General features: G+C 41.2%; 2 protein-coding genes across 2 annotated transcripts; both read left to right on the top strand.

Annotated features, from left to right (window-relative positions):
* Window positions 1-13,522: 13,522 nt before the first annotated feature.
* On the top strand, window positions 13,523-15,420 carry LOC119766450. The gene is made up of 3 exons (XM_038251006.1): window positions 13,523-13,757; window positions 13,908-14,477; window positions 14,549-15,420. The coding sequence occupies exons 1-3, from the start codon at window positions 13,523-13,525 to the stop codon at window positions 15,418-15,420; spliced, it is 1,677 nt and encodes a 558-aa protein (XP_038106934.1).
* A 17-nt stretch (window positions 15,421-15,437) lies between these two features.
* On the top strand, window positions 15,438-18,839 carry LOC119766449. Its single transcript, XM_038251005.1, has 2 exons — window positions 15,438-15,839; window positions 15,954-18,839. The coding sequence occupies exons 1-2, from the start codon at window positions 15,438-15,440 to the stop codon at window positions 18,837-18,839; spliced, it is 3,288 nt and encodes a 1,095-aa protein (XP_038106933.1).
* The last annotated feature ends 4,500 nt before the right edge of the window (window positions 18,840-23,339 follow it).

The following is a 23,339-nucleotide window of genomic DNA, read 5'->3' as shown; positions in this document are numbered from 1 at the left end:
TTTTAAGTGATATTTATGTACTTTTTGGAAGCCGGATCTCACTTAAATGCATTCAAACTATGTCCGGATCCACCATCCGACGCATCGTTGGATAGGTTATCAAAAGACCTTTCCAACGAGTCCAAAACATTGAAGATCTGGCAACCCTGTCTCGAGATATGGCCTTTTAAGTGATATTTATGTACTTTTTGGAAGCCGGATCTCACTTAAATGTATGTAAACTATGTCCGGATCCATCATCCGACCCATCGTTGGATAGGTTATCAAAAAACCTTTCCAACGAGTCCAAAACATTGAAGATCTGGCAACCCTGTCTCGAGATATGGCCTTTTAAGTGATATTTATGTACTTTTTGGAAGCCGGATCTCACTTAAATGTATGTAAACTATGTCCGGATCCACCATCCGACCCATCGTTGGATAGGTTATCAAAAGACCTTTCCAACGAGTCCAAAACATTGAAGATCTGGCAACCCTGTCTCGAGATATGGCCTTTTAAGTGATATTTATGTACTTTTTGGAAGCCGGATCTCACTTAAATGTATGTAAACTATGTCCGGATCCACCATCCCACCCATCGTTGGATAGGTTATCAAAAGATCTTTCCAACGAGTCCAAAACATTGAAGATCTGGCAACCCTGTCTCGAGATATGGCCATTTAAGTGATATGTATGTACTTTTTGGAAGCCGGATCTAACTTAAATGTATGTAAACTATGTCCGGATCCACCATCCGACCCATCGTTGGATAGGTTATCAAAAGACCTTTCCAACGAGTCCAAAACATTGAAGATCTGGCAACCCTGTCTCGAGATATGGCCATTTAAGTGATATTTATGTACTTTTTGGAAGCCGGATCTCACTTAAATGTATGTAAACTATGTCCGGATCCACCATCCGACCCATCGTTAGATAGGTTATCAAAAGACCTTTCCAACGAGTCCAAAATATTGAAGATCTGGCAACCCTGTCTCGAGATATGGCCATTTAAGTGATATTTATGTACTTTTTGGAAGCCGGATCTCACTTAAATGCATGTAAACTATGTCCGGATCCATCATCCGACCCATCGTTGGATAGGTTATCAAAAGACCTTTCCAAAAAGTCCAAAACATTGAAGATTTGGCAACCCTGTCTCGAGATATGGTCATTTAAGTGATATGTATGTACTTTTTTGTAGCCGGATCTCACTTAAATGCATGTAAACTATGTCCGGATCCATCATCCGACCCATCGTTGGATAGGTTATCAAAAGACCTTTCCAGCGAGTCCAAAACATTGAAGATCTGGCAACCCTGTCCCGAGATATGGCCTTTTAAGTGATATTTATGTACTTTTTGGAAGCCGGATCTCACTTAAATGCATGTAAACTATGTCCGGATCCATCATCCGACCCATCGTTGGATAGGTTATCAAAAGACCTTTCCAAAAAGTCCAAAACATTGAAGATTTGGCAACCCTGTCTCGAGATATGGTCATTTAAGTGATATTTATGTACTTTTTTGTAGCCGGATCTCACTTAAATGTATGTAAACTATGTCCGGCTCCACCATCCGACCCATCGTTGGTTAGGTTATCAAAAGACCTTTCCAACGAGTCCAAAACATTGAAGATCTGGCTACCCTGTCTCGAGATATGGTCACTTAAGTGATATTTATGTACTTTTTAATTCCGGATCTAAAAAATAGATGAAATTTGTGTACAACCCCATCAAATCAGCCATTGTTGGTAATGAGTGAGGAAGGCTCCAACCACATAGGTGGATTAAGTTAGTTTTTCAATATTTCGTCACCGCCATGTTAGCCGCCATCTTGGATTTAAAAGAATTAAATTCAATTAGCATAGATTAGGGGTCAAACTTAAGCTCGACAACCAAGAATTAGACAAAGAAAAAAAAATCATGATTCTATTATCCAATGTTTCGAATATCAGAAGTAAAATCTTTCCGAGGCCTTCGGATAATCGAGTCTAGACTGTTTATTTTGCCTTCCTCACTGAGGTAAGGCTATAATCCTGCTCTAAAAATGAACTTTGTATAAAAACGTCGTAGACCCACCTTCATGTATACATATCGACTCAGAATCAAAAACTGAACAAATGTCTGTGTGTATGTGTGTGTGTATGTGTGTGTGTATGTGTGTGTGTATGTGTGTGTGTATGTATGTATGTGACCAACAAACTAGCTCATGTTTCTCAGCACTGGCTGAACCGATTTGACCCGAACCTGTTGCATTCGACTTGGTTTAGGGTCCCATAGATCGAGTTTTATACAGATTGAAGTTTCGATAAGTAGTTCAAAAGTTATGTATAAAAATGTGTTTTCACATATATCCGGATCTCACTTAAATGTATGTAAACTATGTCCGGATCCACCATCCGACCCATCGTTGGATAGGTTATCAAAAGACCTTTCCAGCGAGTCCAAAACATTGAAGATCTGGCAACCCTGTCCCGAGATATGGCCTTTTAAGTGATATTTATGTACTTTTTGGAAGCCGGATCTCACTTAAATGCATTCAAACTATGTCCGGATCCACCATCCGACGCATCGTTGGATAGGTTATCAAAAGACCTTTCCAACGAGTCCAAAACATTGAAGATCTGGCAACCCTGTCTCGAGATATGGCCTTTTAAGTGATATTTATGTACTTTTTGGAAGCCGGATCTCACTTAAATGTATGTAAACTATGTCCGGATCCATCATCCGACCCATCGTTGGATAGGTTATCAAAAAACCTTTCCAACGAGTCCAAAACATTGAAGATCTGGCAACCCTGTCTCGAGATATGGCCTTTTAAGTGATATTTATGTACTTTTTGGAAGCCGGATCTCACTTAAATGTATGTAAACTATGTCCGGATCCACCATCCGACCCATCGTTGGATAGGTTATCAAAAGACCTTTCCAACGAGTCCAAAACATTGAAGATCTGGCAACCCTGTCTCGAGATATGGCCTTTTAAGTGATATTTATGTACTTTTTGGAAGCCGGATCTCACTTAAATGTATGTAAACTATGTCCGGATCCACCATCCCACCCATCGTTGGATAGGTTATCAAAAGATCTTTCCAACGAGTCCAAAACATTGAAGATCTGGCAACCCTGTCTCGAGATATGGCCATTTAAGTGATATGTATGTACTTTTTGGAAGCCGGATCTAACTTAAATGTATGTAAACTATGTCCGGATCCACCATCCGACCCATCGTTGGATAGGTTATCAAAAGACCTTTCCAACGAGTCCAAAACATTGAAGATCTGGCAACCCTGTCTCGAGATATGGCCTTTTAAGTGATATTTATGTACTTTTTGGAAGCCGGATCTCACTTAAATGTATGTAAACTATGTCCGGATCCACCATCCGACCCATCGTTGGATAGGTTATCAAAAGACCTTTCCAATGAGTCCAAAACATTGAAGATCTAGCAACCCTGTCTCGAGATATGCCCTTTTAAGTGATATTTATGTACTTTTGGAAGACGGATCTCACTTAAATGTATGTAAACTATGTCCGGATCCACTATCCAACCCATCGTTAGATAGGTTATCAAAAGACCTTTCCAACGAGTCTAAAACATTGAAGATCTGGCAACCCTGTCTCGAGATATGGCCATTTAAGTGATATTTATGTACTTTTTGGAAGCCGGATCTCACTTAAATGTATGTAAACTATGTCCGGATCCACCATCCGACCCATCGTTAGATAGGTTATCAAAGACCTTTCCAACGAGTCCAAAATATTGAAGATCTGGCAACCCTGTCTCGAGATATGGCCATTTAAGTGATATTTATGTACTTTTTGGAAGCCGGATCTCACTTAAATGCATGTAAACTATGTCCGGATCCATCATCCGACCCATCGTTGGATAGGTTATCAAAAGACCTTTCCAAAAAGTCCAAAACATTGAAGATTTGGCAACCCTGTCTCGAGATATGGTCATTTAAGTGATATGTATGTACTTTTTTGTAGCCGGATCTCACTTAAATGCATGTAAACTATGTCCGGATCCATCATCCGACCCATCGTTGGATAGGTTATCAAAAGACCTTTCCAGCGAGTCCAAAACATTGAAGATCTGGCAACCCTGTCCCGAGATATGGCCTTTTAAGTGATATTTATGTACTTTTTGGAAGCCGGATCTCACTTAAATGCATGTAAACTATGTCCGGATCCATCATCCGACCCATCGTTGGATAGGTTATCAAAAGACCTTTCCAAAAAGTCCAAAACATTGAAGATTTGGCAACCCTGTCTCGAGATATGGTCATTTAAGTGATATTTATGTACTTTTTTGTAGCCGGATCTCACTTAAATGTATGTAAACTATGTCCGGCTCCACCATCCGACCCATCGTTGGTTAGGTTATCAAAAGACCTTTCCAACGAGTCCAAAACATTGAAGATCTGGCTACCCTGTCTCGAGATATGGTCACTTAAGTGATATTTATGTACTTTTTAATTCCGGATCTAAAAAATAGATGAAATTTGTGTACAACCCCATCAAATCAGCCATTGTTGGTAATGAGTGAGGAAGGCTCCAACCACATAGGTGGATTAAGTTAGTTTTTTTGCCTGAATCTGATGATAATTTATATATTTTAGGATCCTTTTTTATTTTTTTGATCCTTTTGATTTAGATTATTTATTTTTGGAAAATTTGTTATCAAGATTAATATTTCAAAAGGGTATCGAATATGGCGCTCATTTCAAATATTTGTGGACACTTTTCAAAAAAATCAAAACATTGCAATTTCTAATCTAAAATTAAAATTTAGGTGGCAATATCTCGAAAACGATGCTCTTTATCAAAAACTCTGTACAGATCTTTTCGATTGCCAATTTGATTTTACATTTAAAACTGAAGTTAAAAAAAATCTATTCAAATTTCTTTTTTTCAAAAAAAAAAAAAGTTGGCACTTATTTCTTTCAACTAGAGCTATAGCTCGAAAGTTGCGGTTTTCCCCTAAAACATTTGTTAATTAACGACGTCGGTTGTTTGTGTGTTAAGCCATCTCCATAGCATCGTAGCTCGAGAGGCAACAAAAATCAATACCTTATCTAGCTAACAGAAAGAAGATCGGAAGGCACTTGATGGTTGAGTTCATCGCGTCTATTCCGTAACAAATTTGTGAACTAAATGATTATATCATTAAAAATCAGACTACGCTATCATTGCAGCATTGCGTTTAACACCTCATTTTATAAATAAATATTATTTGGTTTTATGTTTCCACAGCCGAGTGTTGTGTGTTGTGTAATTAAATTTTAATCGGACTTTTCGGTGAAAACTGACACAAATATTAGAAGAAAGATGATGAAATTTTAGGAGGGTAAATCAACTACGAGTCATAGAAGAAGACGGAAAACTAAGTCAGCGAAGGGCCATTTAAGGAAGTATGTGGAATAAATTGTCCCTGTACATTTACAGTGTGTTTCACTCAGTACTTGTACAGAGCCAAATAAGAAGGCTAAAAGACTTGATCACACACACATACTTCCTCAAATGGCCCTTCGCTGACTTAGTTTTCCGTCTTCTTCTATGACTCTTAGTCGATCTATTCACCTGAAATTTCATCATCTTTCAACATCATTTCTCGGTGACCAAAACAGTATGGGAATAACAAATATTAAAAAAATTCGATGTTAAAAAATATGGATGTTGGGAAAACATTTTTTTCTGAAAAGTTTTCATCAATATAATCAACTTTGCCAAAGACACCACATCGATAAAAAAATCCTTCAAAAATACAGTTTTTCGAATATATACGTATCATTTTTGTAAGGACTGCTGCCAAAATTGTATGGAGCCTTATATGGGTGAACCAAAGACAAAATGGCTTCTTTGGCCTAGAAAATGCCCCCAGAATGTTTAAGCCAATTCATAAAATATAATTATAACTATTTTCCGGTTTTGGTTAATATTGTTCTCGGAGAGGATTGTATAAAAATGTCAGATTTTTTTTTAAACGAGCCTTAATAGAAAGTTAGAGTTTGGAAATATTAACAATAAACTACAACCCTTACCCGACAAACTTCGTTCTGCCTTTTTTCGTTTGTTGACGTTTTTAAATTTTTTGCTTATCCAGCCTCCTGTGATCAAAATTTGATTTCACGTAACTTTTGCCATACAATCTCCCGATTTTCCGGAATAGGTTCCAGAGTGGCCAAAGTTGTAACTTTTTGGCGTAAGAAACTTCCTTGGACTTATACGAACACAACGCAACAAAGAGCTCCTAGATCCGACGTTTCGTGTTGAATAGATTTTTTTCATATATATATAGATAAACTGACTAGATACTACCAATTATTTCTACTCTTTTTTTTACTGAACCGTACCCAGCTCCTAACAAAAGAATCAATCCAGCCTTACAAATGAGTCATTTCTTCGTAAAAACTCATTTTCAAAAAAAAACTCATCTCCCACCACATCGGAAGCGATTCCCGGGGACATCCCAGGCCGCACAGGAGGAGCTCACCACCATCCATTATATCAGTGTTTGGGGCCTGGTTTACACCATTTAACACGATGTCTGTCGACGCGCAGCAGGAAATCGAATCCGCCTGGCGTTGGCCCCACCGCTTGGTGGCCATGGCCATGATCCTGGCGAAAGGACATTTAGCTGCCCGCACACAGTAATGGGCATGTGGCATCAGGCACCATCTGAACTGTGTAAGACAAAATCCAATTTCATGCTTCATTTAGGGCCGGGAACGGTGTGTGGTGACCGCACCGCTGCGAGAAACCGTCCGGAAGCTTCCGCTGGACAAAGGACCTGCGCTGAAAGGTAGCCCTGGGAGCACTGCCACTGGCACCGTTCACCATTGCATATAAATTTCAATCGGATCAGCAGTCGGTCAGTAAAGGACGACTGCTGGGACTTTCGATGTGTGTGTGTGTGTCATTATAAATCAGTTACCTAATTGGATTATTCAAATTGGTCCAACATACTGGTGTCACACACTTTGGACCACGTACCTACGCTACCGGTCAATATGGTGATGACCAGACGCAGTGTCCAACAAGGTGCTAACTGAGTCCAGGAAGGTCGGCCATCGATTGACTTATGGATTGACAATGTGTTGTAAGTGAATTATATGTCTTTACGGTGTGGGATGTCTTGCAGAGGTGAAATGATTGCAAAGAGCGAAACTTTATCAAATTACTGACTAATATATGTTCGGCACAATATTATTTACAATATCATTAGGAATAGTATATGAGGTTGGTAGTTACCTCAACTGATGGTTATTTTGTTACCATTGCTACGATTTTTAAACAAACTTTACGTAAATTCTCTAGATTTCAATTGAGTGTTGTGTGTTGTGTTTTTTTCTAGACCTGGCACGCTGACTCCAACATATTGAAGTAAATCCAACATAACTCAGTTCTCAAACCTGAGACACTCCCAAGAAAATGATGCAAAATGGAACCAATAATCCCCCTGGGCAAAATTGTCACCTCATTTCTCATCCCAAACCCGCCCCCCAACAAGGCCAATGAAGATAAACGGTCAACTTTAAATCAATTCCTCGTTTAATGAACTCGTTCAATTAAGCTCAATCAGCTACAAACAGATGCCGGGCGGGCGGCGAACAATCTGGGAGCCTTGTAATTGCTTGCTGCACGGATTGGACCCCTTTTTTCGATTATTCCACTTTTCTTGGCCCGTTGCCATGGTCGTCTTCGGTGGCGCTGTCCCCACGGTTGTACAACAAGCAATGGAGCGGAACCAGAAACATTGGCTTCAAAGCGAATCATCTCTCTGACAAATTGGTTTCATCGATTATCGGTTTGTGGTGGCCACTATAATTATTGTTTGTCTTAAAAATGTAACCATTTTTTTGGAATGTTTTTATCAATCGGCAAATATATTTTGATAAATCTAAAAATCAATAAATACAATCTCATTAAATCGACGCAAAAAAATATAACAACTTAATAGGATAATATTGAACGAAAGTTTCAGTCCAATTTCTAGCCATCTGAATTTATGAAAGAAGTTTTCCAGGAAGAGCAATTCAAATGATAAATATTTTAAAAGAACGTTAGGTAGATTGATAACTCAATATTTAATTAACTTTTTTTCATATAATATTTATTTAACTTAAAATATAAGCTTAAATTTGAAAGAAGGCATAAATTATTTAATGAAAAAATACTCGATTAGAAAATAAGCTAACAAACAAAACGAAAAGTATATTTTGGAATGCAATCAGAAAACCACACATTTTTTTCAAAACAGTTTTATCAAAAAATATCAAAGCACTGCTGAAGACAAAAAATAAAAACATGAATATTTTTAATCTCAAAGCCGGAATACATTTTGATGATGCAATCAACATAAAAACATGAAAAAAATAAAATTATTAAATTATTTAAATTTAAAAAACAAACTTATCCCTTCACTGTGTATGGTGCCGTTCTCACTCTAAACCAAACATTTAAAAAAAAAAAATCCATAAAGATTTTTTTAAATTATGAACTCACTAGAGTATTTTTTTTCTCAGAAATAATTCAAATATCAGCAGTTTAAAAAAAAATGACATCTAAAGAATTTTGTGAGTTTTTCATTCTTTTAAAACAAATCGTTCTTGATGGTCGGAATAAGTTTGTAAATTTTTCCATTCTTTTGAACATAAACAGTTAAAGAAGGGAAAAGTCCGACTTTTTAAATACTTTGCCTGTTTTTTATCCTTTTTTATTCTATCCCTGAAGGTCATAATATTTTTCTGAGTTTCTTTTTATTTTGAAAAGGTGCTTTGGACGGTTGGCAGTTAATTTTGCCTGTATTTTCATAAAAAATCCGAGATTATTTGGTAAAAATATTTATTTCAGATTTTATCCCAAGTAACATTTTTTTCTAGGAGTTCTACAAGAGCTCTTCAAGATAGCTACAGCATAGCAGTTTGGACCGCGATAGGATAAAACTCTCTTGAAGTACTCTTCCCAACTCCTGAAGAAGTTTTGAAGAGAATTTTATCCTACCGCGGTCCAAACTGCTATGCTGTAGCTATCTTGAAAAGCTCTTGTAGAACTCCTGAAAAAAAAAACTTGGGATGCCATTAACTAACTTTTTGTCTTTTTGACGTTTTCTCCATTCGACTCTTTTTGTTCATTTTACCTTTTTGTTTGACCTTACGTCCTTCGACCTTTTATCATACATTAAATATCTTTAAATGAATACTTGGATACACAGCAAAAAATCCAGCTGCGTGTAAAAGGCCTGGGTGTACAATAAGTTTTGTTTTATTTTATGAAATTTTATGTAATATAACACCCTAAAACATGTAACTCATCAGTATAGGAAACCTACTTGACCGAAATGTCAAACTCATATATGCGTTTATCCTTTTTCCACTTTCCATCGGGCTAAGGCGCCAGTCCGAACTGTTGGTGCTGGGTTTGAATCCCGTCGGTTATAACTTTTTTTTGGGTCTACAAAAATTGTGCATGCAGTGTGTAATATTAAGTGTCGTTTTTGACGAAGGTGATTTTACATAACTTCTATCAAACACAATTTTTTACAAAAGTGATCGTTGGATGATTTTTCTTTATTTAAAATATTCAAATTATTCTCTAGAATGCGAAAAAAAATTACAAGTTACGGTTTCAACACTGCAATGAAAAAATGTGCATTACATCTCATAAAGAATATTAAGTTACAAAAAAACACAAAAAACAATATTAAGTTACAAAAAAAACATAGTGAAAATACCAGACTAAAAATATAAAAATGCAATGTTACAAAAATATCTAAAGCATTCTGCGTAAGTTTATGTTCTATTTGATTGTAAAACTTATATTATAAATTGCTTAAAAGTAGTTTGAAATTAAGTTTTTTGTTTTGTTTTTGGCAAATGTTTCAATACAACATGTGATAAGTACTTATAGAAGCAATAATGTGCAGCAAAACATGTTTTAAACAAAAACTGTCTCAAGGAATATGTTATCAAACAAACCACGCAACCTTATCCTTCCACCGTGAGTCCCATGTGGCAATTTGTGAATAATCTTTCCTGATTAAACTTTATCCCGCTGAATCCCTTAACAGAACCGCTTTCTCTAAACCAAGGAGGGTATTTTTCGTTTTCCAGGATGATTGAGAAACTTTCATGGTTTCTTTCTTTTTTCGAAGAAAGGAAAAACATTGTTGTATGGCAAAAAACGATAGAAGTATGTAGTTCCTAAGAGGAAAAAGGGGGACCAATCTCGTAGGACAAAAAGGCGCTTGTTGTTACGATGAAAAGCTTGATTGATGGGTTTGTGCATTGTCTATTGATTGGCACGTTGGGATTGGCACCTTGGAGATTGTGTCGAAGAGGGTTAATCGTAAACTATTAGTTCGCAAAGAATAAAATTACTTGCTTACAAGTCACTATAAGCTATACACATTTTTGTAACCTCATTTATTGTTTGATTTAGTCGAAAAATTTTCTAATTAATTTTAACAATTATTTTTATTTAAAGATAACATATTTTTTAAAGGTTGTTGATTTTATTAATTTAGCAGAAATAAGAAAGTCTTTGAAGTTCAACCGAACTGTTCCAACAGAGAAAAGACCAAAAAGGTGGACGCTTCCACCCACCCAATTGGCCCTTCCGGCCGATAAGTTTCTAAAAACCACTCCACCGAAACCGATGAAATAAAGCTACCGGACAGTGTCGAGAGATAGCCATGACACGGAAATGAAATTAAAACCATTTCCGGCCTTTCGGGAGCACAAAACACTCTCCCGTACAAAACCAAACACTCTTGGAACTTCCGCCCCTTGTGAACAGGCTTCCAGGCCCGGTGGCGATCAAATCCTCACCTCCCACAGCCCACCCAAGCCATGGAAAGTCACCCTAGCTTAGCGAAATGAACAATTTCACGCTTAGTTTATCGCCGCTGGGACTCTCCACTCGGTCCACAGATCTGGATCCCACCAGCTTCACGTTAAAGCCAGGGCCCATCTTTAGTCATACACGCAACAAAAAAGTTTTTTGGTTGTTTCTTGAACTCCATGTTGATTTTTATTTTTATTTTGATTATTCCTTATCAAAATATTCCCATTCAAGCCCTTTAACTTGATTTTAGTTTCAAGCAGACAACTTTCACAGTGCATCCTGTCCCTGTTACAGGTTCCACTGCTACTTGCTTAATCCCGACGAGGAGAGGATCCCCGAGAGCAGCCGGCTATAAATGTAAATAAACTTCTCGATGGCCGCCGGCTGATGGCTTCAATGGGCATCATTCACCAAAACTACCACCCACGTTCTGCCTGGCATCAAGTTAGTGGGGGTGGAATCGGGGGAGACAGCATGGGCATATTGCAACAACACGGTTCCCAGCTCGATGGCTTTCAATGTTGACGGGAGCAGGGCACAGGCATCTAGTCAGCGCGATGCGCTCCTGTCCATCAGTTTTTGCCTCATCCACGGGGGAGCAGCATTTTACTATGAATGAGTTTTTGTTTGAGCAGTGCAAATGTTTGCTAAACAATTTTGACTTTTTGTGGGGAGCCCTTTTTTTCTTAGGTGAATGAGGTGACTTTGATGTTTGTTTGTAGATGAGATGTTTCAGAAAATTGCAAAATTACGAATAATAAAAAAAATGTCTGAGTGCGACGAAGCACGCAGCCACTGACCAGGGGTCAGTCGATTGGAGCCATTAGCCGAGGTTACTTCCCATCTCTTCTAATCACCTTGGCAACGGGAGCGACCATTGGGAGCGACTGGGAGCGACTGAGAGCGATCTGCGAACGATCGAGAGGGCGATCGAGACTACGAGCGAGCAACTGATCGGAGCTGTAGTTCAGTTCCGCGCCGACCATACCCGCAGTCGGGCCTCAAAGGGAGGACCCCCGTTCAATTTCTATTTGTACCTAGTTATAAGAAGAAATATAGATGTTAATGTAGTCTAGTGTAATAAAAAAAGTGTTTTTTGTACAAAGTTGTGCGTTTAATTTATTTAACCGGGTTGAAACTGAGCCCATCGGTGCTCCTGCTGGCCGCGCATCGGCCGAACCTGTTTCCTGCCCAATCCGGCCACACACGGCGGAATTATCGAGGTTTTCACCCGGCCGAGGAATCACCAACGCACTCAACGTCCGCCATCGCCGCCAACGGCGATCCACTCTGCGCTATCGAAGAAGGTGAGTTTGGAGGACCACTACATTAGTGGTCCTTCGAACCGGATCAACGTTCCACGGTACCAGGAGGATCTATCTGGTGTCGGACAAAGGGACTAGGATCGCGTTGGTCGCTGGAGGACAAAGGAAATCATCGCTTCGCCGCCATCGCGGATTCAAACAATACCGTCTGTGCGTCATCATCGGGCTATTGTCCACGGACGCCATCGCGGGCATCATTGGCGCCAACAGCACGCGGTCACACACGCACCCGCGAGGAAGGACTTCGCCATTGGTTCATCGCTGGACATCACCGAACAACCGGAGTTGTTCACTTCCGTTCAGGTAAAGTAGAACTGCACAGGTGTATGTCTATGCCGAAGCCTTCTACAGCCATAAACTAACACACGCACTTCGACTACCTCTCTACGATCCGGACGGTCGACTACCGTCGCAAACTTCCATCTACTGCCATCGGGTTGGAGCACCCGGCGGAATCGGGCGAACTCGCCGTTTCGAGCTGATTTCACGAGCGGTCGCGGAACGGAAGCAACGCATGAGGGACAGGACGAGTTCCCGGAGCGTTCACTGCCTGTAACGCATGAGGGACAGGACGGGTTCCCGGAGCGTTCACTGCCTGCACCACGAGGCTGGCCATCGACTACGGCCATTGAGGATCACCGCACGCTGATCTACGACTTCGACTTGACATCAGCAGATGAGGCAGTTTGTCCAGGTAAAAACTTAAAAATAGATATGTCTTGTCGAAGTTAAGACTTTTTGTATGCTGCACCTAAAAATAAACTTCACTTCTCGACGAATCTGCGTTGGTACTACTTCTTGGCGAGCAATCCCTGTACTCAATCAATTGAGGGTCGTTTCATCTGGCTGGTTGCTTCGGATTTGGTGACGTGTCTGGTTGTCCAGGTAAAGCACACGTATATGTCTACCGAAGCCAACCATTTCGATACTACATCCGCACTTTCTCTCGTTACGTTCTTCTGCTGAAATACACTCGCTTTGGAGACTGACAGACGTTCTTGGCAAGGTTCAAACACGATTTCTGCAACGTGGACTCTGGGGGTGGCACACCTGTAAGACCCACAGGTAAAGCTAGAAGTATATGTCTACCGAAGCTTCATACTGTGGTACTACATAAGTTTCCCTCTGTCGATGTTTGCCACACTACTTGGTTGATTGGCTGGAGAGATCATTACGCCCACGCACGCACGTACACACTAATTTGTGGATCATTTCGTTGTTGGAGAGGACTGTACTGGATATTCAACTCGAGCCGGCCAGCACTGCTGTTAGTTGTCTAGGTAAAGCTACAGTATATGTCCGGTCGAAGTTGGACGTTTTTGGAATACTACACCGTACATTCTCTTCTCGTTACTATCATCAACAACAACAATGCCGCCGAAGATCGTGCCATCGACCTCCAAGGCTACCCTTAAACAACTTCAAACCAAACTGAAGAGTCTGCAGAGCTCGTTCAACATCATCGAAAAGTTCAAGAATGAGTTTAAGGAGGACACCACTGCCAACGAGATCACTGTCCGGCTTGAGCGGTTCGATGAATTGTGGGAGCGAATTGTTGAATGTTCTTCTGAAGTGGAATGCCATGACGATTATGTTGCGGTGGAAGGTGATCCATTCACAGTTGAAAGGTTGAAATTTGAGCAGACCTATTTCGAGGTCAAGTCGTTTTTGCTTGATAAAATCAAGGACATGCAAGATGGGTCTACACTAGATCAAACAACTCGAACTGCTGATTCTTCGTTTCACGCTGTTCAAGACCACGTTCGCCTACCGCAAATCAAGCTTCGCACTTTCGACGGGAACATCGATGAATGGTTCAGCTTCAGGGATCTCTATTCATCTCTCATTCACTGGAAGCAGGAACTACCTGAGGTGGAGAAATTCCACTATCTCAAGGGATGTTTGGAGGGAGAAGCGCGATCACTAATCGAGCCAATCAAGATCACCACACGGAACTACCAAGTTGCTTGGGACTTGTTGCTGAAGCGGTACAACAACAGCAAGCTGCTGAAGAGGAGACAGGTTCAAGCTCTTTTCAAGCTACCTGTTCTCACCAAGGAATCGGTTACGGACTTGCACAGGACGCTCGACAGCTTTCAGAGGACGGTGCAATCTCTGGATCAGATTGTCCAACCTGCGGACTATCGGAACTTGCTGCTAGTCGAGATTCTGAGCTCTCGTTTGGATCCTTACACCAGAAGGGGTTGGGAGGAGTACACTTCAACGCAGGAGAATGACACGCTGGTCAATTTGACGGATTTTATCCAGCGTCGCATTTCGGTTCTGGAATCACTTCCACCAAAATTATCCACTGGAACTTCAGAGAGTAAACAAGAATCATCCCAAGGACTCAGGAAAAAGCCGTTTTCAGTACACGTGAGCAACAACGCGGTACAGTCGACAACACAAAAGTGTCAGGCGTGTTCGAGTCGCACTATCTTCACACGTGTCCGACCTTTACGAAAATGCCGATAAGCAACAGAGAGTCACTGATTCGAAGCCACTCGCTCTGTCGGAACTGCTTGCGAAGCGGACATCTCGCCAAGAAATGTCAATCCAAGTATTCCTGCTGGAAATGTAAGGGACGTCATCATACGATGCTGTGCTTCCATGCGGAGGGAGCTGCCACGCAGAATCAGACGGGAAAACGGGTTTCGTCTGATGGGAGCGGTCCGTCGACCGCTAAGCCTACTGAAACTTCTTCAAACTCGGCGAATACGGACTCGGTGTCATCCAACGCGGCTACCGGTCAGTCGTCTAGCATCCTCCTCGCGACTGCGGTTGTACTTGTCGAGGACAACGAGGGCAACACCGTCACCGCACGCGCGCTGCTGGACTCTGGTTCTGAATGCAATTTTATTGCGGAACGACTTTATCAACGGTTGAACGTGTCTATGCAAAAGGTTGACGTTTCGGTCGTTGGCATTGGACAAGCGGCCATGAAGTCCAAGCGGAGTATACAAGCTGTCGTAAAGTCTCGGACATCTCCCTACAATCAGGAGATGAGTTTTCTGGTATTACCGAAGGTTACTGTGAACCTACCCACAGTTTCCATCAACACTACGAACTGGAAAATTCCGGACAATGTTGAACTCGCTGATCCGACGTTCTTCCATTCACGGGTTGTGGATCTGGTACTCGGCATTCAACATTTCTTCAACTTCTTCCAAACGGGAAAGGCGATTCCGTTGGGCAACGAATTGCCGCGACTCACCGACTCGGTATTCGGTTGGGTTGTTTCTGAGAAGTGTCGTCACCATGTAGCTTGACGCAAATCACTTGCAACATGGCGATATCGGACAGCATGGAGGAGCTGATGTCCAGATTTTGGTCCTGTGAGGAAGTAGGAACTGGTAATATCTACTCCCCAGAGGAAACGCGCTGTGAGGACCAGTATGCACGCTCAGTTAGCCGCGCAGCGAACGGACGGTACACTGTTGGACTTCCTAAAAACGAACAAACCTGGGCTCAATTGGGAGAGTCCAGAACGATGGCCACCAGGCGTCTTCTAGGCCTGGAACGAAGACTTACTCAGGACGCAGCACTTCGTAAGCAATACCAAGACTTCATGATGGAGTATCTGGAGCTTGGTCACATGAAGAAGGTGGAGGCGGGGCCAGCGAACGACTCCCCGCGGTGCTTCCTACCGCACCATCCAGTAGTAAGAGAAGAAAGTACTACCACGAAGGTGAGAGTAGTCTTCGACGCGTCGGCCAAAACGTCGACCGGGCTCTCTCAACGATGTTCTACTTGTTGGACCGACCATTCAACCAGATCTTCGAGATATTGTGCTACGGAGTAGAATGCGGCAGGTGATGGTTGTATCGGATGTGGAAAGATGTTCCGCCAGATAGACATGGCGCCGGAGGATTCACCTTACCAGAGCATTTTGTACCGCTTCAACCCTGAGGAGGAAATCGCGACGTACGAACTTACGACGGTGACGTACGGTACAAAACCGGCACCGTTTCTCGCCACTCGTACACTAAAGCAGCTAGCTCAGGACGAGCAGCAACGGTTTCCACTAGCAGCTCAAGCATTGGAAACGGACGTCTACATGGACGATGTCATTTCTGGAGCAGATGACGTCGCAACCGCTACCGAATTGAGGGCACAACTGGACAGTTTGCTGGGTTCGGGAGGTTTCAAGCTACGGAAGTGGGCGTCCAACGAGCCATCGGTACTACGTGGGGTAGCACGGGAGAATCTAGCACTTCCTGACGAGATCGATTGGGATCAAGAGGCGTCAGTCAACACTTTGGGTCTTAAATGGCTGCCCAAAACTGATTGCTTCAGGTTCAAGTTCAAAAATCCAGCGGTGACGCCGGGACAACCTCTAACTAAGCAGCTGATTTTGTCCATCATCGCAACCTTTTTTGATCCCTTGGGACTCCTGGGCGCATCTCTGGTTCTGCTGAAGATGTTCATGCAAAAACTGTGGACGTTGCAGCGAGTGGATGGCACTCGGTACGATTGGAAGGATCCATTGCCTCCTACGGTGGGTGAGGAATGGCGGAAGCTAAGTCAACATCTAGGCGTACTCAACAACATCCGGATTCCGAGATGTACGGTAATCAAGGGAGCAGTCGACATCCAAATTCACTGCTACACGGATGCCTCGGAGAAGGCGTACGGGGCATGTGTCTATATTCGGTCCAAGAATGTAGAGCGGAAGCTAGCAAGGCGGCTACTAACATCCAAATCAAAAGTCGCACCTCTCAAACAACAACCTCTACCTCGCCTGGAGCTCAATGGATCGGATCTGGGTGCAGATTTGGTAGAGTGGGTCATTCGAGTCTTTGGCAAACGGTTTCCAGTTTTTTTCTGGACGGACTCGACTTGCGTTCTTCTTTGGCTCAAGAAACCACCAAGCTACTGGCACACCTACGTCGGAAACAGGGTTGCTAGAATTCAACGGATTACGGAGGAACTTGATGCTGTTTGGAACCACATACCAGGTGTCAGCAACCCAGCTGATCTCATCTCACGTGGTGTTCCACCGGAAGAACTAGAAGGTAATGAGATGTGGGAGGAAGGTCCTGATTGGGACGATGAGGAGCCAAGCAGTTGGCCAGCGCAGCCTGATCTGTCAGGAGAGGAAGCACCAGAAAGGCGACGTGTCGTGGTGGCATGCGTTGCAACAGTCGAGTTCATCGACATTCTGCTCTCAAGATTCTCCTCTTACATCTCACTTATTCGAGCTGTGGCCCTGGCGCGACGGTTCACCCGTCGTTTCAACAAGGAAGCGAAGCAAACGTATGGATACGTCACACTGAAGGAGCTGAGGGAAGCGGAAGGAGTCATCGTCCGATTAGTTCAAAGAACCACATTTGCTGAGGAAATCGAAGATCTGTTAGCTGAGAAATCAGTCTCTGCTCATTCACGTTTACGCTGGTTCAACCCACACATCGACGAAGCTGGTGTGCTTCGAGTTGGAGGACGTTTGCAACACTCGAAGGAACCGCCGGGGAGGAAACACCCTATGGTTCTCCCGGCAAAGCACAGGTTTACAGAACTTCTTTTTAAATACTACCACGTGCTACTGCTGCACGGTGGGCCCCAACTCGTGCTCACATCGGTTCGAGCAAAGTATTGGCCATTAGGTGGCAAGGACCTTGTGCGACTGGTCATTCATAAATGCAAGAAATGTTACCTAGCAAAACCAACTTCTATTCAGCAGCAGATGGGAAATCTGCCCAAGGCGAGGGTGACAGTGTCACGACCTTTCTCTCAAACCGGAGTGGACTATTTTGGTCCGGTGTACGTGAAGGCTGGTCGAGGGCGTCAACCAACGAAGGCGTACGTGGCACTCTTCGTGTGCATGGCTACAAAGGCAGTGCACATGGAACTTGTCACCGATCTGTCTACGGAATGCTTTCTACAAGCACTTCGTAGATTCATTTCTCGGCGAAACCGTCCAACTGATATCTACAGTGACAACGGTACAAATTTCGTCGGGGCTAAAAATGTACTGGAGCAACTGTTGAAGCAGCTGAAGGATGTCTCACATCACGAGAAGATCGCAAGGGTTTGCGAACTCGAAGGCATCCGTTGGCACTTTAACCCACCCAGTGCACCACATTTTGGAGGCCTGTGGGAGGCAGCGGTGCGGTCGGCCAAGCATCACCTCCTGCGAGTTCTCGGCGAGAATTCAGCATCGTTTGAGGACTACAACACACTACTGACGCAGGTTGAAGCCTGCATGAATTCAAGGCCGCTTACTGCACTCTCCAACGATCCTACAGACCTCGAACCACTTACACCTGGTCATTTTCTGACCGGGGCATCGCTGCAAGCCTTGCCGGAACCTGATTACAGTCACATCCCTGGGAATCGACTGAACAGGTGGCAGATGGTACAGCAGCAAACGCAGAACTTCTGGAAACGCTGGCGATCGGAGTACCTTACGCAACTACAGAGCAGAACGAAGAACTGGCAGCATCCTAAGAAAGTGGAGGTGGGCAAGCTGGTCGTCATCGTTGACAACAACCAACCCCCAATGCGGTGGAAAATGGGTCGTATCCATGAGCTGCATCCTGGTGAAGACGGTGTTGTGCGCGTCGTGACGGTCAAAACAGCAACAAATCTCCTTCAACGTCCAGTTGCCAAACTTTGCATCCTGCCATCCCAAGAAGAAGACGAAGAAGAATCTTCAGCTCAGCCAGAAGCAACAGCGGTTGAGGAGTAGTGTCCAATCAGTCGAGCGTCGAGAGGGTTTCTGTTTCTTTATTTTCAGAAGTGTTCGAGCAACTTCAGGGTGGGTGAGGATGTCTGAGTGCGACGAAGACGCAGCCACTGACCAGGGGTCAGTCGATTGGAGCCATTAGCCGAGGTTACTTCCCATCTCTTCTAATCACCTTGGCAAGGAGCGACCATTGGGAGCGACTGGGAGCGACTGAGAGCGATCTGCGAACGATCGAGAGGGCGATCGAGACTACGAGCGAGCAACTGATCGGAGCTGTAGTTCAGTTCCGCGCCGACCATACCCGCAGTCGGGCCTCAAAGGAGGACCCCGTTCAATTTCTATTTGTACCTAGTTATAAGAAGAAATATAGATGTTAATGTAGTCTAGTGTAATAAAAAGTGTTTTTGTACAAAGTTGTGCGTTTAATTTATTTAACCGGGTTGAAACTGAGCCCATCGGTGCTCCTGCTGGCCGCGCATCGGCCGAACCTGTTTCCTGCCCAATCCGGCCACACACGGCGGAATTATCGAGGTTTTTCACCCGGCCGAGGAATCACCAACGCACTCAACGTCCGCCATCGCCGCCAACGGCGATCCACTCTGCGCTATCGAAGAAGGTGAGTTTGGAGGACCACTACAAAAAACTTTATTGAAATTTTTTTTCACCACCATTCACGTGAAGGTAATTCATATTAGCAATTCTCTACGATATCGGTCTATTTTATATTATAATTTTTGTATGTTTTAATCCGGCTGAAACTTTTTTGGTGCCTTGGGTATGCCCAATGAATCCATTTTGCATCAAAAGTTTGTCCATCTAATTTTCCATACAAATTTGGTAGCTGCCTTTACAAAAATGATTTATGAAAATTAAAAAATCTGTATCTTTTGAAGGATTTTTTTGATCGATTTTGTGTCTTCGGCAAAGTTGTAGGTATGGATAAGGACTACACTGAAGAAAAATATACACGGTAAAAAAAATCATTTTTTGTCACTAAAACTTGATTTGAATAAAAACACTATTTTTATTTTTTGCCAGCTTTTCAGAAATTTTCAAGAACGAGCAAAAAATCTTTGACCGAGCTATAATTTTTGTATCAATATTATTTTTTTTTAAATCAAAATGTTGATCGCAAAAAATTTTCAACTTCATTTTTCGATGTAAAATCGAATTTGCAATCAAAAAGTACTCTAGTATAATTTTGATTCATGTTATTGCCAATTACAGGTTACTTTTTTGAAAATATTCGCAGTTATCCCTTTTCTAAAATGAGTGGCCATGTTTGCCTACTTTTGAAAAATATTTTTGAATAGCTGAGAAAATTATCTATATCTTGCTCTTTTGAACTTTGTTGATACGACCTTTAGTTGCTGAGATATTTCCATGCAAAGATTTAAAAACAGGAAAATTGATGTTTTCAAAGTCTCACCCTGTCTCACCCAAACACCATTTTCTAATGTCGATATCTCAGAATCAAAAGGGTCAAACTTTCAATATTACGCCATAAAAAATAATCAAGAAACTGGAAACAAGGAAGAAATTTTGAAAATTTCCATTTCAGAATTGCACAATGAAAATGATTTTTTTCCTTGGTTCGAAATTTGTAAGGAAATTGAATTATAAGTAATTCTTTTACAAATCCAGGGTAGAAATTTTGTAGACTTTTTCACTTTTCTTTTTTTAGTACAAAAAAATCAGAAATATTGTAGTTTCAAGATTTTGAATATGAGTAATAAACAAATCGAAATTTGTATGCTTTATTAGAGTTATTTTATTGCTGAAAATTAATTTTTTTACAAAATACCATATTTTTTTCGAAAATACTATGATTTTTTAAATTTTGCAATATAGCTTTCAAACGATTTTTTCGAACGATTGCATATGAATTTTCAAATTATTAGAGTTTTCTGGGAAATACTTAAATTTTCACAAAATACCGTATTTTTTTAAGTAATCATTTTTTTTTTAATTTGGAAACTATAAAAAAGCATATAAAACTCGCGTCGTTTGATACCCATATTGCAAATATTGAAATTTTTTATTATTTTTGAAAAATACGGTACTTTGCTACAATTTAGTTTTTTTTTACAAAAAAAAACTAATGAAGTGAACACGCATAAAAATTTTGCTTCGTTTGCAAATTCCATACGGCAAATTTTGAAATTTGAGTATTTTCGAAAAACACGTTATTTTGTAATAATTTTACTTATAAACAAAAAAAATCTAATGAAATGAAAGCATACAAAATTTCGCTTCCTTTGATAACCATATACCAAATTTTTAAATTTTGAGGTCGTTTTGAAGGTCAACGAAAGCGAGGTAGCTGAGCCAACCATGGTTGCAACTCACTTTAACGACTACTTCACGACAATCGGAGCAAAACTCGCTGAACAATTGACGTCTACGCGGAATATCAACGAGTTCAACACGATCAAGATTTTACCTCGAATGGGTGGGTCTTTCTTCCTGTTCCCTGCCGCACCCGAGGAGATTGCACGTGTAATCAAGACTCTAGACCCGAGTAAAGCTGTTGGCCATGATGGGTTTCAGTAACAGCACTAAAACAACACTCTGAACAGCTCTCCAAGATCTTAGCTTCAACTTTCAACGACTCTGTGACGAGTGGTACCTATCCAGAACATCTCAAGGAGGCGATTGTTCACCCTATCTTCAAGGGGGGTGATCCTACACAGATGAGTAATTACCGTCCTATATCTGTCCTGCCATCAATGAACAAAATTTTCGATTTTCGATAAAAACGGTATTTTATGAAATTTTTTGTAAATTCTTTTAAAATGTGAAAAAGCATACAAATGTTCGTTTTGCTTGATACCCATACTGCAAATTATGAAAATTTGGGAATCTATTTTCGGAAAAAACGGTATTTTGTGGATACTTAAATTCTTGATGAAAGCAATTAAAATTTAACATTGAATGGTTGGTTAAAGTCGATTTTAGAATTATCGGCAATCTTCAAAACCTTGGAAAATGCATTATTCACCTGTTTAGTTGATGTGCAATCATATGCTTTCAAAAAATGTAATTTTTTTTGCAAAAAAACAATTTTGGTGATTTGTACATTCAACAAAAGTTGAACTTTTCAGCACTTGTTTCGAAATGTAACACTTTTCAACATTTTTTTGATTTAAACGGTTTCTAAACTAAATACATGGAAATTTTACTTAAAATTTCACTCAATGCGTGTTTTTCGGAATTGCAAAAAATGTTGTATGGAACTCGTTGCAAAACTTGATTTTTTCAGCACTCGTCGTATTTATCCAACTCTGTGAACCTCGTTGGATAAATGTACGACTCGTGCTGAAAAAATCCTCTTTTTGCAACTTGTTGCATAAACTACTATTAAAAAATATTTTTTATATTTCAAAATAATTTTTTTTGCTCCTTGTTTTTTTAGGCCGATGTTGAAGCCCTCCCCCCTTCCAAAAAAAAGCCATATTTCAATAAAATGTATACCAGTCATTAAAAAAGCTTTTAATGAACTTACCACTTAGCTGATTTTTGCTATCTTCAAAAAATTATCTGTTGTTTGGAATAATTTCTAAAATCACGAAATTACAAAATAATAACGTAAATTCTGATTCCGAACTGATAACAATCCTAACTTCAATCCAATACATTTTCAAAACATTGGTGCAAAAAGAAATTAAATGCCACCACTTGAATCTCGGAAATTTTCGGTAATTTTAAAAAAATCTCGGGAAACGGTAAATATTTTTAAGGGAATAGAAATTGAACGCTTTAGTATCCATTAAAATTGTGTTGTTTTATTTTTGGAAACATAACTTTGCCTCCATATTTTCAGGATATTTTAGAGGGGTTGAGTGGTTGAGGAGTTGAGGAGTTAAGGGGTTAATCGTAAAAAAATATTTTCAACGGGCTCACTAACAAAAAAAAATCGTTGAATTTTTGTTTCAATTTTTTTTATCCAAAAGACATCGAATAACCAAAAATCTTGACCATGGTCTAGTAGTTGGTAATACAGCAGTTTATCGGTCAGTTCCAGTTGGCAGAAAATAATCAACATTGTTTACCACACTCACAAATCGGATCATCCGAGATGGTAATTTTATCCAACCCAATCGAATCACCATCTCTCAATTGATTCTAGGAAATCACTCGACTGGAAAAAGGCTTCCTCTGCTCAAAGTGAAAATGGAGAATTGATGTATAGATTCATCAGCCACATTGGGCCAAGGATACGACATCTTTTCGAAAGGACCTTCTCCAGCACCGGCAGAAGTATAGTAGAGTAATCCGTTCCAAATTGACCACAGCAGCAGCAGCAGCAGTGACACACTTGGAGCAAGCAAAGCTGAACCACAAAACGAAGATGACAAAACTAGTCAACCGAAAGTGCGAGGAAAACCAGAGTTCTTTATGGGAGGGACACACGAAGAGTGAGTGTTTGGGAAATCAGTGACCCAAAAAAAGGGGGGGGGGGTGCTAGGTCAACGTCCTGAAGGGACGACACCAACAAACCGA

Source organism: Culex quinquefasciatus, chromosome 2 (genome assembly GCF_015732765.1).
Source record: "Culex quinquefasciatus strain JHB chromosome 2, VPISU_Cqui_1.0_pri_paternal, whole genome shotgun sequence".
Lineage (NCBI taxonomy): Eukaryota > Metazoa > Arthropoda > Insecta > Diptera > Culicidae > Culex > Culex quinquefasciatus.
This window is presented reverse-complemented; position numbering and strand designations above follow the sequence as displayed.

What these genes read in the sequence shown, in the direction of transcription:
- LOC119766449 (XM_038251005.1), top strand. Translation starts at nt 15,438, where the DNA reads ATGGCGATATCGGACAGCATGGAGGAGCTGATGTCCAGATTTTGGTCC. An exon ending in AAGAAAGTACTACCACGAAG is followed by an intron (nt 15,840 to 15,953) that starts GTGAGAGTAGTC and finishes GCTACGGAGTAG; the next exon opens with AATGCGGCAGGTGATGGTTG.
- LOC119766450 (XM_038251006.1), top strand. Translation starts at nt 13,523, where the DNA reads ATGCCGCCGAAGATCGTGCCATCGACCTCCAAGGCTACCCTTAAACAA. An exon ending in CGATTATGTTGCGGTGGAAG is followed by an intron (nt 13,758 to 13,907) that starts GTGATCCATTCA and finishes ACGCTGTTCAAG; the next exon opens with ACCACGTTCGCCTACCGCAA. An exon ending in ATCCACTGGAACTTCAGAGA is followed by an intron (nt 14,478 to 14,548) that starts GTAAACAAGAAT and finishes AACGCGGTACAG; the next exon opens with TCGACAACACAAAAGTGTCA.